The following is a 16,485-nucleotide window of genomic DNA, read 5'->3' as shown; positions in this document are numbered from 1 at the left end:
CAGTGCAACAAGTGCTTTATGCACCCTGAACAAACCAGCGCTGCAAGTAACTGATTACGACAGACATTATGAATTTCAAGCAGCAGCATCTTCTTTCTGCTTAGTCTCTCTGCCGTTTAGGATGTTAATTCATAACAAATGCAGATGGCACTTCCCTCTCCTACTACTCGTCTGCAAAGTATAAATATTTAATGACATCTCTCCTTTTAGACATCCTCTTAAAGTAGTGCACAACTGGTGAGTAACACTACCTTGTCTCACTACACACCACACACACATTCACCAGCCAGCTCCATTAGACTAAACTGTGCCCAGTCACCAGAGTTAATGTTTAGACGCACTATGTCTGCTGAGATATTAAGCAGCAGGCGGCGGGGGGGAGGGGGCTCGACTGAAGGTCAGGCCCACATTTGCTGTGATCTTTTCAAGTCAACAGCGAGCCAAATGACATGGATTTAAAGACCAAGGGTGGGTGGTTCATCAGGGCTACAGTCTTCATAGCTGGCTGAATGGCCCACAGGCTCTTGTGTGATTTTGTTGAACCAACAGCGAGCAAAATGCAACTGACTCAAAGTCCTCCCAGCTGTCAGTGGGAGAAATGGGATGACTGGTAGACAGGCAGTACAAGCTGAAGTACATCCAAAGCTGTTTAACAGCATGTATATGTGTGTTTAAGAACTGTTGCCAAGCAACATATCGAAGTCATTGGTATACGAACGAGATCAACTCTTCCAGCCACTTTGTATTTACATGAATAATTTCAGCTTTAAGATTATTTGGTTGTCTTATAACAAAGTGAAGTTCATTTGACTGTGTAACAGTATGTATTTTAATCTAAATTAAACAACAAAACATGAACTTTTCTTATGCAACAGTATGTTTGTTTCAGGTTTACCATGCTAACATTTGCTAATTAGCGATAAACAAAAAGGGCAGCAGAGGCTGATGGGAATTTCATTAGTTTTGAACTTAGTTTTTATCCTTCAGGGACTTTGACTATTTTAACTAAGTTTCATGGAAATCCATCCAATTGATTGTCAATACATTTTTACTCAAACCAGAACTGTGAACCTCATTAAACCACCAGAAGGGTACGATTCAAAACTGCAATTACCACCTTCCGGTTGTTTACCTTCGACAACCAGTTAAGCTCCAGTCTACATCAATATCTGTTCAGACTCATGACATATGTAGGATAGATGTTGAAGGAATCCCTATGTGTTCATATAATTGACTAATAAACTTTTAAAACATAAATGCCTCATACAAATCTTGTGTGAAATGTTGTCATAGTTACCATTGTAAATATTAAGTTATGGCCACAAACGTGTTGTGTGAGGTCACAGTGACCTCTGATTTCCAAAATCTTTTCAGTTCATCTTTGAATCCAAATGAATATCTGCGCCAAGTTTGAAGAAATTCCCTCAAGGCGTTCCGGAGATATCACATTCACAATAGGAGATATTACAGTGACCTTTTGATTGCCAAAATCTAATCAGTTAATCTTTGAGCCAAAGTGAACCTTTGTGCCAAGTTTGAAGAGAGTCCCGAAAGGTGTTTCTAAAATATTGAAAATGGGACAGACGGACAACTCCAAAACATAATGCTACGGCTATCATTGGTGGGAGGGCATAATCAATAACTTTCAACTTCTGAGAACAAACACTGTCTGTATATAATATCACAGCAATCCACCCAGTAGCTGTCGAAATATTTCAGGTCAATCTAAAACAAATGTCCACCTAATAGTGCCAGAGGAAAACTCATGTGACCAACAAAATTATTATGTTAGCATGAATAATAATATACGGTAAAAGTGCCATTCAGGTGCAGCATCACTGCTGAAAGGAGCAGATATCATTGCTGCAAATAAAATTATCAGCGACAAGCTACGACCTTCTTGTGACCTCTTCATGACACCTTTACTTAGAGCAGGCACAGCTAATCACAGCGCTACAGTACGAACAAGAGACAGATTGACAGACTGCCAGTCCCGGTAATTGGCACCCTGACAAGCTGAAAGAGATGACAAATAAGCCAAAGGATTCCGCTGTAAAAAAAAAAAAGAAAGTCCAAATGTTGACAAACAAAAATAGCACAGATAATCATGCACATGGATATGCACAGGCCCAACTGAAGGTTACGAGAGGCATTGTTGACCGATCACGCCTCTATTTTCATTGGCCTCTCACTCACATGACTCATTTTTTGTAAACTAACCTTGTCAAAGCTTGTGTTTTATTATAGGGTTTGGCCCAAATATAGATGCATTATCAGCAGCAGCTCAAATGGTATCATGTAACAAATTGTTGCCGAGTCAATGCTTATCAAATATCAGTTGGAAATCTGAAAAGCCTCTTATGATGTGACCCTCGCCACATACACACATGCAAACACATTTGCCAAAGAGCTCCACCTGCTCCGTCCAGTCCTTTCTAACCTCCTCTCCCTGAAGCCAAGTTGGGCCAAATACTGCTGCTGTGTTGGCTGTGCTCTGCTCCAGCCGGGGAAACTGAAGATGGGGTTTTGTTCTTCGACCCAGAAAAGCCATCAGGTTCTTGCGATGAAACCTCAGACAGGGAATACAGTGGGGGAAAGGAATGACCACACACACACACTCACGGATGTGCAGTTTGTCTGCAGGGAAGTAAATGTGGCTGTAGTAACCGATGTGAACCAGGAGACAGACGATTTGTCTGTACAGCAGAGGAAGTCGTCAAACGCATAGAAAAGGGAGAAAATGAGAGGTTCAGTGTGTGCACAGGCAAAGAGGAGGAGATACAGGGCTAAAGGGAAAGAATGAGATCATGACAGTGTGTCTGTGTGTAGTCAAAGTGTCTGTGTGTGTGACACAGAGAGCGAGAGAGAGAGAGGGAGAGAGCGCAGTATTGGCTGTAGTCTCTGACTTTGACCCATGCAGTCTGCCAGTGAGAAAGCAGCTGACAGTTGGCCAGTTGCCATGCGAACCCAACGCCTCGGCAACGTGCAGCCTGCCTCGTACACAGCCGCGTCGTGGAAACTGTTACCAGGCTCGTCTGTTTTACTGAGCGAACAGCAGCCACTGGTGGACAAATCCAGGCATTCATTCATAAAAACTGTGACTCATTTCAGATTAAATTCAGTGGTTACAGACAAGAAAATCTAGTTTTTACTATTAATGATAGAGATGAATCAGTAACTGTGTCCCTTCACACTCGCAGATGTAATGCCATTATGCATTACACTCTGTCCCTGTACTTTCTGGTTATACATGTTTTGCGAATACACCAGCAGATATATATGCACACACTCTCACTCCAGCTGAAATAACAGTGTCTCCATACAGCCAGCAGGACACCCTCTGCTGTAACAGCCTATTAAGCAGAACAGGACAGAACAACCTCCAGCAGGCATCCGGAGTCCAAACCTATATCAATTTAATGCCCCAGTACTTTTGGATTAAAGGAGGGGAGTGAGTCTGCAGCAAGCACACTGTCCTGTGCTTCATGGGTCACAGTGTCCAACAGAAGAGAAGAGTTTGTAATGTAAGCCAGAGTGGTCAGAGGAGGAGGTGTCTGGTCTTTGCCTATAATGCATGAGTGAGTAAAAGTAGGAGGGAAGAGACGTCAAAGTTGCACCTAGAGAGGTAAGACTGGGGCTGCAACAGAGATGTCCCTGTTAAGTAATACCTTGCGGACTTTCCATGTTTGTTTAAAATAAAACCTGGGTGTTCAGTCTGGACTGGAGCGACTGTCACAAACAGGAAATGATGAATCAGTGCTTAATGTAACTATAAACTGACCTCTAAAAGGTAATGTGCAAGACAAGAAAGCGGGATGGTCTTTGCTCTCAGTCTCACCTGCACTAATGGAACAGCTGGTTAAAGCAATAAAGTAGCATACCATTTACATAGTGCAGTTGTTGGCTGTTCCCCAGAAACCCAAAACACAATAACTACATATTTGGTCAAACCTGAGTTAAGACCAGCATCTATGACTTGTTGACGTCTGTTGTACCAAGGTAAATTATTGTTGGAGGGAAATCAGCCTAAAAACTATTTAAGAACTTGAAAACAGAGCTAAAGAACCTACTCGGTGACTACTCTTTGGATTTAAGGCTTGCCAGAACTTCTTGTATATAGCTCTAACTGAAAAATAAAATCATATCAAGTTAGTAATACCAAAGAATTATGAGTTGAAGGAGAAAAAAGCAACACCATATACGAGTTGAGTGGGTTAATACCTTCATTGCATACCTTTTATAGATACCTTCATTACATATTTAAATTAAATAATCATATTTATGCTAATCATTTAAGAAATGTGCTTCTTAGTAAATGAGAAGAACACACTAGGGGCAATTAAAAAGTTCAGAGACTGCTCCTGTTCCCTACGAACCGAGTACGGCACTGCAACTTGCCCGGAGAAGCTATGACCATCATAAGTATTCCAAGTTACACAAATTTATCAACACCAGCAGCTGTGTTAAATGCTTTTACGTGAACAATGATTCATACGCACTTGCAATCTTACTGTGGAACTGAAACCTGAGCAGAGAGCACCTCAAGGTTGGTGTCAAATTGTTAGGGAACATAAAGAAGTGAATACGGGTAGTAGGGAACAACAACTGTGTTGCGGGCCTAAAACTGCAAGCAGGCACATGGTAATGTTGGAAAACCCCTTGTGCCACTGTCAAGGTCGTTCACACCAAATGTTTTCCATTAGACGACTCAGAACATCACAGTGGAACGCACGAATTTCTGGTGCTCCTGACTTGACACAACTTCTACAGTCTTGGACAGTAAAATTCTGCCCTTCTTTGGACGCAAATGCCTCTCAAAACACCTCACCCGGCTCATTGCTGCATTACTGTAGGCTTTCTAAGGAATTTCAAGGATCTTCATTGCTAAGTTTGGCACAAAATTTGTTGTTCACCGTTCCTGTGTAACTCAGGTGCTGAAGTTGCTCGAGCAACATAACTTGGAATACTCATTCACGAAAGTTACATCTTCCCCCTGCTGCGTCGTGCACGTCACTGTGCTGCGCTCCTTTCACGCACAACGAGAAGTCTCGAAACGTTTTGATCGCCCCTGTTACCTGTTTTGTTTTGTTTTGTTTGTTTGTTGTTGTTGTTGTTTTGGGGGAGGTGGGTAGAAATACAAAAGAAGTGCCTGCAATTTTCTAAGGTTATATGTGAAGACAGTGATGTGTAAAATGAAGCTTTTACAAATCGGTTCCACAGTCGGCTAAGTTTCTTTCTCAGTTCCTCAGTAACACTGTTCCATTGTCCAAACAGGGGTCAAACAGAATGATAACAATATGGTGAATGGAAATGGGTGAGATAACAGCGTAGAACATCTTTCCTTTAGTGGATAGGACTACATGATGAGGATGTCATGAGTCAGCACCCAGCCAAGCAGTCTGGCAGCATTAGAAGGGGTGATGATGTCACCAGGATGAGCCAAGGTGTACAGCGTTTGTGTGCGTCTCTCTCTGCACCCAAGAAAAGATGCTCACAGACTGCAGTTTTCAAGCAAACTGTAGTTTTTGTGATAATTCAAAAAGAGGAATGCGAATGTGAGTTACTGGAGGAGACACATAGGAGGCACAGCTCAATCACTTGTCTTTTTCTGTAGCAGCAACTTCGGGGGTTTTGAGTGTGCGGCCTCCTTTGAGAACATGTATATATTCCCACCTATACGCATCCCTTTCACCCCAGTGCAGCCCCGAGTCATCAAACACCCCTCTGATCGGTGTCGGACTTGAGAAGCGAGGCACAGAGTGTGACCAGCACCGTGACAAAAATGAGTGTGATGGTTGAAGGAGGAGGAGGAGGGGGATCAACAGAATTGAATCAGGGGTGTTGGGCCGGTACAAAGACGAGAATGGCAACTGTGCCCCTCTGCAGCTGTGGGCCTACGTGAGCATCGGCAGGAACGCTCTCGCTCCTCGTCACTCCGCCCCTCCCTTACTCGCTCGCTCACTCTCTCTCATCTCTCTCATTCTCCCTCTCCTTTGCTCATTTGCACCTTTGAATAGACTTTTTTTTTTTCCTCTTTTGACTAAATCTTTCTTGCATTCATGTGTCGTTCTCTCTATCATAATTCCCTCACTTCTCTCCCAAGTCATATTTCAAAATGGCAGGGAGCTGGACAGTGAGAGATGAGTGGTGTTCAGCCAGCCAACGGATATCTGAGATGTCTGAATGGGGAAGAAAGAAAGGCAAAGATCCTCTTTCCCACATGCACCATCACAGACAGACACGCAGCCAAGTCACACAGCCAATCTGGCCTGAAATGACCTAGAAGGGACATGCGTGTTTCCATGTGTGTCTGTGCATGTCATTCAAACCAAACCAAGTCTTTTTAATACACATGAAGGAGCACACATGCCAGTGCTTACACTCATATGACCACTCCAGTATCTTGAGACTGTCAGCAAACACTGGGTTTTAAGGCCAAGGTCAGCGGTGAAGACGCACAAGATTGGGCAGAGTGAGACAAGTGGGAGGAGGAGAGAAAGAAGGACTGAGGATGAGGAAACAGAATGAATACAATGAAGAATCAAAAGATGATGCATACAGTAGAAGAATCAAGGACAGTATAAAAAGAGTACACAATGTTGTAAAAAAAAAAAAAATAGAAGAACGTGATGTCAGACGAGAGTAAAACATAATAAGAGCGATAATGGGCCAAGTCGAATGGGCTGATTGTACTTGTGCTCTTGAGCAGGTGCATTTTTTTGGCAGTGGATGGGACAAGGCGGCTCATGTTGTTATCCAATAAAACTGAAGCACAGTGCTGACATCTGCTGGCTGTGTTTATGTTGGCTAAATTAAAGATCTTTCTCTATTGTAATGCCCCTTGCAAACAAATCTGTAAATTAAATGTATGTACATGCAAAGCATGATGGGCCTTTGCATTAAAATGTTACACAGTTCAAGAGGCATCATATTATAATAGCTAAACAATCTGTTGCTATATGAATGCAGAACAAAGCTGTTTGTTCTCCACTGATCTGCAGTAAAACAGTCTATAAGAGTCCGATTTTTTTTTTTACATGAAAGTCCCCTGAAAATGCATTCAGTTCACAAAAGCTAAGAAGTAAGGCAGCATTTTAATTGGCGGGGAATATAGTGTTTTTAAATTCATGGGAAAACTGCAGTATATTGTGAGCGGTCATTGAGGAAGACTTTAAATAATTGGGAAGTGAAAGCTAAAAGTGGACAAAATATGAACCCATGAAGCTCCTAGAAGGTGAACTGAAACCATTTAAGTCACATGCTTCATAAACCAATGTGCTGTGTAATTCAAAAATCACAGCACTGTGCTGCTGAAAGTGCACTACTTTCATCTGTGTGTATGAACTCTATGCACCTCAGCTGTCTCTGAAGTAGACTCAACAGGATTCTTCTCAGGAGCCGCTGTTGCCAGGTTTTTGGGTTAAGGCCACTCCAGTAAAGCTCTTATTTTTCTGTTAATGCAGTACACAGCATGTAATCAGTGATTACATGTTGCGTAATCATCAACAACTAAAGTGATCCCAAAACAGCATTTTCCGTCTGATGGCATAATTCTGGATTGTGGGGTCCCATCATTTAATGACGACTGCTGGATTTAAATCAATCCAAACACAATGAAATACAAACTTTTGCAAAAAACACATAATTCATGGAATCATTCCTAATAAAAACTCTTAATTTCATGTTTTGAATAGTTTCCCTGACCAGTGCAACATCCAGACCTTTGACAGACTAAGACATTTATCCTTTACTAGAGCAGAATTTCAATATGAACTCAGAAAAACTAGCATGCAGTAGCATTTATCACCTTTTATTGAGCTTTATTTTAAGACTTAAGACTATCCTTTTTCCTTAAAAGAAATGTTTTAATAGTGTAGTGGAGACTTCATGAGAAATAGTGCTGATCTTGGGTTAGTTTTGGCAGATGAAATAATTAGCTCTCATGCTCTAAATAGAGAAACTGGTGTGCTCTAATCACTTTCAGTTGAATGTATGATTTGACAGAAGGACCACAGACAATAAGAGGTTGCAGATTAACAGATTGGTGACATGTAGAGATGCAGAATGTTTATCCCTGAGCGCCCAGTAATTTCATTACTTTGAATAGGCACTTTAAAAATGTGAAGTACAGAAATAAGTCCTTTGAACACCAGACAAGGTGCCCTTCAAATCAATCCTTTAACTCCTTTAAAAAAAAACACTGCCATTGAGGCAGAAACAAAAATGGGATTATAAAATTAAGTTCAATCAGAGGAAGACACGAGGAATGAACTTTTCCTTATCATCATCATCATCATAGGCAGATCCCAGCAGTTTGCCACCTTTATAGTACTGCTGGAGGTTTAGTTTGGCAGGTGCAGACACATACCACATGACCACACCTGTTGGGTTCACTGACACGACAAAGTCCGTGGACTGTTTCATCACCATGATCTTGTCGGTGAAGACGTCACGGATCTACAGAGGTGAAGACGGAAAACAGGAGGTAAACTGGTCGAAGAAGTTCGGCAAAAGAACTAATCATTTACTGAATTCAACTTCAGTTTGTTGGGTAGTCTGGTTGACATCGAGATATTATTTACGAAATGAGGTCAAACAGCAACAAGGGACAAAGAATGAATAAAAACTGTTTCTAAAGACTTTTTTTTGTTGTTTTTAAACATGACGTAATAATGCCTCAGTGTAGCTTTAGAGCAGTTTACTGTTTATTTACATGCTGATTAGCCCAAACATTACGACCACCCTAGTATGCCAATATGGTGCTGACCCTTCCTCAAATCAGCCGGACTCTACAAGAGCTCTGAAAGTGCATTTTAGATGAGCCTCACACTGTTTAAGAAAAAGGGATGAACCAATAATGTTCACATGTGTTCTATTGGGTGAAAAATGAGAAAGCCAATCAAAAAATGGACAGTACATATAGTGTTCTTTTACCCAGATGTGCGACTAGCGTACACGTACCAGAGATGATATATTTTTCTTCCTGTGTGAAGAAGACTTGTAAAGACATACCTTGTAGATGCCTGCGGTGTAGTTGAGTTTGTGGAGGGATGTCTGGTAGCGATAGGGCATGTCATGACGACGGCTGAAGAACACTAAAGCACTGGCATCTTCTGACAGGGGGCGCCAAAACACATCAATGCCACTCTTCTCCTGGCAGACAGAAACGGAGGAGAAAATGTGAATAAAAGACACCAAGACATAACAGAGAAATGTTTATCTCGATCACTGGCAAGAAGCAGCGAGATCCACACATGAGCGCTTCACCTTGACGATGCGTCTTCCCTGGATGCCCAGGACGTCCTGGTTGATGCCGATGGCCATCTTGTTCTGCAGGATGCTGCGGGCGCCGCTGCTGATGGTGCGCAGGTCGTTGGACATGAGAAGAGGAGCAGCCATAATCGCCCACAGAGCCATCTGAGCACGAGACTGGTCCATGCTGAGGCCGAAATCCCCAACAATCAGCTGTGCAGGTCAAAATTACACAGTCATGAAGGATGAAATTAAATAACCGACCTTCATACCTTCATACTAACCTATGAGGGAAAGGAACAAATTAAGTATCTCAAGGTAATTCAGATAAATACATTCTGTTAGTTAAACAAACCATATCAGGGTCGTTCCACCTTCCAGGTCCTGCTGCAAGTATCAGGACATCCTGGTTTTCAAAGAACCAGTCGACAATGTTCAGCACACTATCCCAAGAGTCCTGGATGTCACCATAGTTACGCCACAAGTTGCAGATCTGGCCCAGCTGGGTGTAATTTACCTGAAAATATAAATCAGTGTTGTGTGGGGGAAAAGTAAAACTGTAAACCGTGGATTTAAAGTATTAAAATATAATTCTAAATAAATTTAAATATTTCCAATGACAAAAAATAAAGCCTAAATTCTCAGGTGCTGGTTGTACCTTTGGTGGCAGGCCGCCCTGGTAGGCGGGCCAGCTGCAGGAGTACCCAATGGGACGGCCTGTAGCATTTAAAGCCTTTGACATGAGAGGGTAACCTGTCAAGGACACGACCCAAACTCAAATCAGCTTCAACTCAATAATACACCGTGTCAAAGTAACCTCTGGTGTTCTTACCCTTCGCCTGCTCTGTGGCATTGGAGTAGCAGCCGTCAAATTTAAACATATCCACCTCCCAGTCAGCGAACGTCTGAGCATCTATTTCGATCTTGTCCAGCGTGGTGCCGGGGTAGCCCCCACAGGTGTGTGTGCCCATGTCCCCGTAGATGCCCAGCTTGAGGCCCCTGTCGTGCAGGTAGCGTGCCAGTTTATGGATTCCTCCCGGAAACCTAATAAGGTTATAATGTCAAACCCAAACAAACATTGAGAAATATCAGAAAACATAGGGGTGTAATAATTGTTGAATACAAGTTTTTCTACACACTGAATGTTGATTAAAACAGTCCCATCATACAGTATGCAGCAGAGAAACTCATAAAAACAGTGAAGATCAGAAAAGCCTACAGTTGTTTTTGTTGTGATGATAACAGTGAGGTTTTTAATGTAGTGTACAATATTTATATTCCCAAAATTTCATCTTCCAGGGAGTTAAAAGGTCATTGTCTTTATCATACTTTATGCTGATACAGCATATAATAAAACTGCAGCAAGGCTCAGATAGAGATAAGTGTTTGCACTGAGTAATCACAACAACTTCTGTGTTTGTGTGTGTGTGTGTGTGTGTGTGTGTGTGTGTGTGTGTGTGTGTGCGTCAGCGTACTGTATGTACTCTACCTCTTAGGGTCAGACTGCAGTCGACCCTGCTTGTCTCTCTCCATGGAGGACCAGCAGTCATCGATGTTGACGTAGACGTAGCCAAGTTCCCTCCAGCCGTCCTCGAAGAGTCTGTCTGCCATGTCCATGAAGAGATTCTCACTGGAAGCAGAACAGCAACATTTCACATTATTCAGAATAAGATATTCAATTGCACATAATTGTAGGATGTGGTGTCCTTTTTACGATTGCTGCTTCTACTGTGTATCATATAATAGTATTTCTGACTGTGCATTATTAATATTTTACGTCCATTCTTGCTGTATTTAATACCTACATTTTAGGACTGTCACTTTTTCCCAAAAATAAATTCAAAAGAATGTAAAAGGACACACATTTGTCTGAATTTATTCAAACACCACCATTTTGAATTGGTCACCCAGGATCAGGTCATTATAGGGTTATACTTTCCTCCTGCTCCATGCACGTTATGGTGCTGCGCCTCGTTGGTGCACAACAGAAGAAGTCTCAGAAGTTATTGATCCATCCTCGTAATCCCCTACTTCAAACAGCCTATATAGACTGTAAATTGTAAATTGAACGGGTCATTTTAGTTCGAGTGCAATTACGGTCAAACGAATATTTGAATTTCGAATAAGAAGTGGCAGCCCTGCTACTTTTTAAGAGAGCTTGTGTGACATCAAAGAGTGTAATATTCATATGATGTTTGTCTTGCCTGATGCAGTTCTTGGTGTCGTTTTCACAGTCAATGTCGCAGCGGAATCGTTCCCATGCCATCCAGCCCATGGGAGGGGTCCTCATCAGTCCATTGTCGAGGGCGAAGGTGGTCACGGACAGCACAGACGTCAAAACAAGCACCGCCAAATGCATCCCTACAGGGTAAAAAAAAAAGAAACCACCAAGTTAAATCAAATGTCAGTACTGTGTGTTAGATGATATTGCATATTAGCACAAAATCCAGTCACAAGACTTAATGGAGAGGATTGATTACCTGCAAAACACGCAGCTAAACTACCTACACCTTTACTTATGTGGGGGGTTTTCTTTACAGTCACCTTGTAAATACTGCTGCGTGTCACCTGACTGGTTGCAGCAACCTGCCAGGTGACTTCTCCCATTGACCAACCTCAAACTGTCATCTGATTAAACCAAACTCCAGGGCTTATTGTGAAGGAGTTCGAGTTAAATATAGATAACTGTGGAAATGCAATACATGAATTATGACTACAACATGTAGGTTAATGCCAGGCACTACAATGTAGCTTTTTGTATTATAAACAGACATTAAATTTGTCAAAATAAACTGTATTTTCGTTTCTTCTTTTTTTTTTACACTATAACAAAGCGTTTAAAGTAAAAAATTTAAAAAAAAATTTAAAAAAAAAAGGTTTGACAGCCATGCGATCATGCAAACTGAACACGGTGAAAAGACCAACTTACTGAGGTCCAGCGACAGCTCTCTGTAATAGGAAGCTGAACGAAGGTGACGGATGAAACGTTGCAGCCTTTCCAAGTCCCTGACTCTGCTCTTATCGTCGCTCCGCTGTCTGCGTTAACTCTTTGACCTCCTATAAGGAAGTGCACTGAGTAAAGAGGGCTGCTGCTATGTAAAAGGAAATGGCAGTCACCTGACATAGGAGCGCTATCAGCTGACTACATAGCCGGAAGCTGTAGGGGGAGGAACCCGGGCCGCGTTTCATTTCTGTTCTGTTTTTACCCCCCTTCACTTCCTTCTGTCCCCTCCTTTGTCTCTGCAAATAAATTCCCTAAAAATAAAAAAGTTGAGGCCACTTTCTGCATTTTTTGTCAAGTTTTACTTTTAGTATTTTTTTTATTTGATTGAAAGGAACTGACCAAGCCAAAAACAGAGCACAGCAAAACCATACACGTCCAACAGGAGGCGTACTTACACCACAAAAACTCTGCAATTTTCTATTTTAAACCACTGCAAATGAGTTAGTCCCACTTGTGATATAACCTGAAATAATCATTAACCAGGTGAATGTATAACCAAATTTAAAAACAATTAAAAAAAAATAATGCATTAAAATAGTTTATATTTTCTAATGTATGTTGTGGTAATGAAGATGTAATATGTGAGCTGTCAGCTGATTAAGATGCAACAAAACATGAAAAGATAATACATGTTTGAAATGTTTGTGTCCTCATATTTTCCAGGGAGATGAACTTTCCTCTCAATAGGAAAAAAAAAAAAAAAAAAAAACGTGTATCAATGGATTTAACTTTAAAATATGTGTTATGCTGTATTAACTGTGAAAGCAGTCAAGGATCAGTGAAATTATACGGAATAGGTCACACATTTTGTTTGTTTGTTTGTTTTTTCTTTCTTTCTTGCTTGCTTTCTTTCTTGCTTTCTTTCTTTCTTGCTCTGCCCACTTCCGTAAATGTGAAATCATAGCAGGTGGAGCTTAAGCTCTCAGTCATTGCACAGGAAGCTATGGCGGAAACAAGCATGGGTAAGGTGACTTAAGGAATAAATTGCAAAAAAATGGCTACAGATCTTTCTTTTTTTTTAACAAATTATCAGATATCCATGCAGCTGCTGTCAAATGATGGACGGAAACTTAAATTTGAAATGGCTCTGAAAACTGCAGTCATGTCACATAGCTGCTTTGGTGAGAACTAAAATTAACCAGAGTACGGACAGAGCATTAAAAAACGATTTGTGCAGAGCATCACTCGTACTGTTGTAAGGTTTTATGGTAGTAAAATGGTCTGTTGAAATGTTTGTTGTTCTTTCATAGTTTAGACAGGCTTCCTGGTTTTAAGTTTCAGCATGGAGCCCGTCAGGACTTTCATTTTCTTCTTAAAGTGACAGGAGCAGTTCACTGCATGTTCAAAACAGTCTGAACTCAAGAAGTGGGGGAAGTATTTTAATTCTTTAAACTACTGTAAAACGATTAGTGCCACAGTAGAAAAGTAGCCCATTCAAAATAAAAGTGCTTTATTCAAAATTTAAATGTAATAAAAATTACACTTATATTGTCTAAAAACACATTAAGAGTTAAAGTGTTCCTAATACAGAATGCCAACTTTCAGAGATGGTATTACTCTAAATATTTTTGTATCATTATCCATGTATCAGCCTACATTTAAGCCTAATTTTATTGTTGTTGGCAGAGATGCAGCTCATTTTATGGACTTTATATATGGTTAAATAGCCTGATATACAACATGGTATCACATCTTATAATCCTAAAAAAAGGGTTTGAAAAACATTAATGTACAAAGTAAAGAGGAATTATATCTGTCAGACAAACATGGTAAAGAGAACGTTGCACCTGAAATGTAAAGGAGAAGAAATATAAAGAAGAACAAATGGAAATTCACTTTTAGCTGCAGTAGGCTACACCATGTAGGCCACTCGTATAAAAATATGTTTTTATATATAGCACTTACAACAATCAGCATTATAACTGCTTCATGAAGGGCAGGAAAAAGTCAATAAATAAAGTATAAAGAGTGAAAAATCTACATTACAGTGTAAGGACATTTTTAAAGAAATTAAAAATGATATTGAAGATTAAGTTTGATCCCCCTTTCCACTTATTTTGTGTCTTTAAACTTGCTAATAAAGGCATGAAACACCCTCAAAAAAGGTGTGTGGTCTACAAGCCCAAGATGAGATAACAGTAATGACATCATCAGGCTAATCTTGGCTTGTTTAAAAAAAAAAATCAATTGTACTGTCACCATGAATAATCTACTGAATGTTTTATTTTTGGCGATGTGCCCATTTTAGTGCAGTGCTTCAGTAATTGTACATTTCTTTCACCAGTGGTAAATATTAAAAAAAATACTTGACTTAAATCTTCATGTCTTTAGGAGTTTCTGGTGTGGTGAGGACGATTCTTGGAAGTACGGCATCTGGATTTGTGTTTGGACAAGCTGCATTATTTGCAGTTGACCCCGTTCTAACTGCAGATGACTTCCTGCTGACTGCTGCAAATCTTTCTGCTGGACGGACCGGTTCCACGGGCGTAGCGGTAGTGACAGCATGCCTGGTGTTCACCTTAGTGCTTCTAACTCTTGGAAGTGGTTTCCTCCTCGCTGCCATGGTGATGAAGCTGTTGACTAAAGTTGGATTTGGGTTGCCGTGGTTAACAGAGGTCACAGCAGGAACCTCTGTTGTGGTGGGTGCTGTCACCACTGGAGTGTTTGCAGGTATCCTTCCACCATGGATCTACATGGCAGCTCAAGGCGTTCTGGTCCTTGCTGTCTACTCCTACTCCAATATTAACGACATGACCACAGCTCTGTTAATCATCTTCACCACTCTATACCTCAGTGTTGTATATGGACGTATGGGTGCCATAGTTGGATTCTTCAGCATGGGACTGACCATCTCTGTCCTCTGTGCCCTTCGAACAACCCTGAAACAGACACTGACTCAAAGGCCTAAATCTGAAACCGGGTGCAAACTGTTGGAGAGGATCTTCTTTTACTCCGTTTTTGTGGGGATTCTGGGATTTTTTATAGGTTTAGGCACCAGTGATGCAGGAGATGGGTCAGAGGCAGAGATGGTTTTGGTGCTGAAGTCAGTCCTGTGGGTGGCGTTTCTGTCTGCAGGGCTGCTCGGAGCTGGCCTGGGAACAGTTACCATGGTCGGACTGGGGCCAGAGGTGGCCGGAAAAGTAACCGTGGGAGCTGCCATAATAACCTTAGTGGCCTTAAGAGCCATTCTGCAATGGAGCTCTTCTCTAGGGGCCCGAAGCAGCACAGGAGGTGCCTTAGGGGCAGCTACAGCTGCAGGGGTGTCACTCGGAGCCGCAAGTGTTGCAGCAAAACATTCATTTGGGTCTCGGAATTCAACTCTCGCAGTTTTAGGTTCAGTCGCTATCGGTGCACTTGTGGCCATGAAAGGACCAGCACTGAAAGCAACTCTGTTGACGACGTCAGAACTTCTCACGGTCACCCTTGTTGCAGTAGGGGCATTTGTCCTTGGTGCACCAAAGAGCCCATTCCACACTCAGGTGAACCTGCAAAAGGGCCTTCTCACGGGGACAGAGCTAATTAAAGGAATCGGCATGGAGACGGTCACCGCAGCAGCAGCACCTATTGGAGCCGGGGTGCTTGGGGCTGCAGTGTTAGGCACCGCAGCTCTGGGCAGACTGGGGACTGTGGGAGTTCTGGTGGCCATATTGTTGGCTTTGGGAAGTGTGCTGAGTGGCATGATTGGAAAATCAACAACAACAACAACAACAACAACAAATGCACACAGAGACTGAGTTTACTTAAGCTGCTGGTCACTAATGAAGTCGAACAAGGCGAAACACTCTGTGAGCTAAAGAGAAGATATCATTTGCATGTGTGTGTGTGTGTGTGTGTGTGTGTGTGTAGGTAAACAGATGTGCTTACATTACTGTCTATGCAGACATAAAACGTTATGCCATGATTTATGATCAGATTAAATTTAGTTTATTACGTGATCTTACACATAAACAGTTATTGATCAAAAGTGACAGTTCTGTCATAAACCAGCATTATTGAGGCCATCTGTTTTGATTAAAAGAGATGAAACCTAATGTTTTTATTCACTGAAATATTAATACCTTATTTTCTCTGTGTGAAAATGACTGTAAAACACTGGAGAATGAATTAAAAAAAAATGATGATCCTCCATTTTTTCCCCTTTTAGTCAGCTCTTCACACTGTCATCACCACAGCTCCCAAGACGTGGCTGCAGGCTGGCAGTTACTTTGGTTTCATCTTAGCAACAGTAA

General features: G+C 41.5%; 2 protein-coding genes across 2 annotated transcripts; one reads left to right on the top strand and one right to left on the bottom strand.

Annotated features, from left to right (window-relative positions):
- Positions 1-8,052: 8,052 nt before the first annotated feature.
- On the bottom strand, positions 8,053-12,347 carry naga (N-acetylgalactosaminidase, alpha). The gene is made up of 9 exons (XM_069158386.1): positions 12,182-12,347; positions 11,457-11,613; positions 10,742-10,882; positions 10,085-10,296; positions 9,911-10,005; positions 9,608-9,769; positions 9,268-9,465; positions 9,013-9,153; positions 8,053-8,457 (listed from the first exon to the last, which is right to left on the bottom strand). Exons 2-9 carry the CDS (start codon positions 11,609-11,611, stop codon positions 8,248-8,250), a joined length of 1,314 nt encoding a protein of 437 aa, XP_069014487.1. The 5' UTR covers positions 11,612-11,613; positions 12,182-12,347; the 3' UTR covers positions 8,053-8,247.
- An 861-nt stretch (positions 12,348-13,208) lies between these two features.
- Positions 13,209-16,447, top strand: LOC138203707 (uncharacterized). Its single transcript, XM_069158722.1, has 2 exons — positions 13,209-13,218; positions 14,588-16,447. Exons 1-2 carry the CDS (start codon positions 13,215-13,217, stop codon positions 15,988-15,990), a joined length of 1,407 nt encoding a protein of 468 aa, XP_069014823.1. The 5' UTR covers positions 13,209-13,214; the 3' UTR covers positions 15,991-16,447.
- Positions 16,448-16,485: the final 38 nt, after the last annotated feature.

Source organism: Embiotoca jacksoni, unplaced genomic scaffold (genome assembly GCF_022577435.1).
Source record: "Embiotoca jacksoni isolate LCO1_2020_lvr unplaced genomic scaffold, fEmbJac1.0.p SCAF_23, whole genome shotgun sequence".
In the NCBI taxonomy this organism is placed as follows: domain Eukaryota; kingdom Metazoa; phylum Chordata; class Actinopteri; family Embiotocidae; genus Embiotoca; species Embiotoca jacksoni.
Note: the sequence above shows the minus strand (reverse complement) of the source record. Positions and strands in the feature narration are given on the sequence as shown.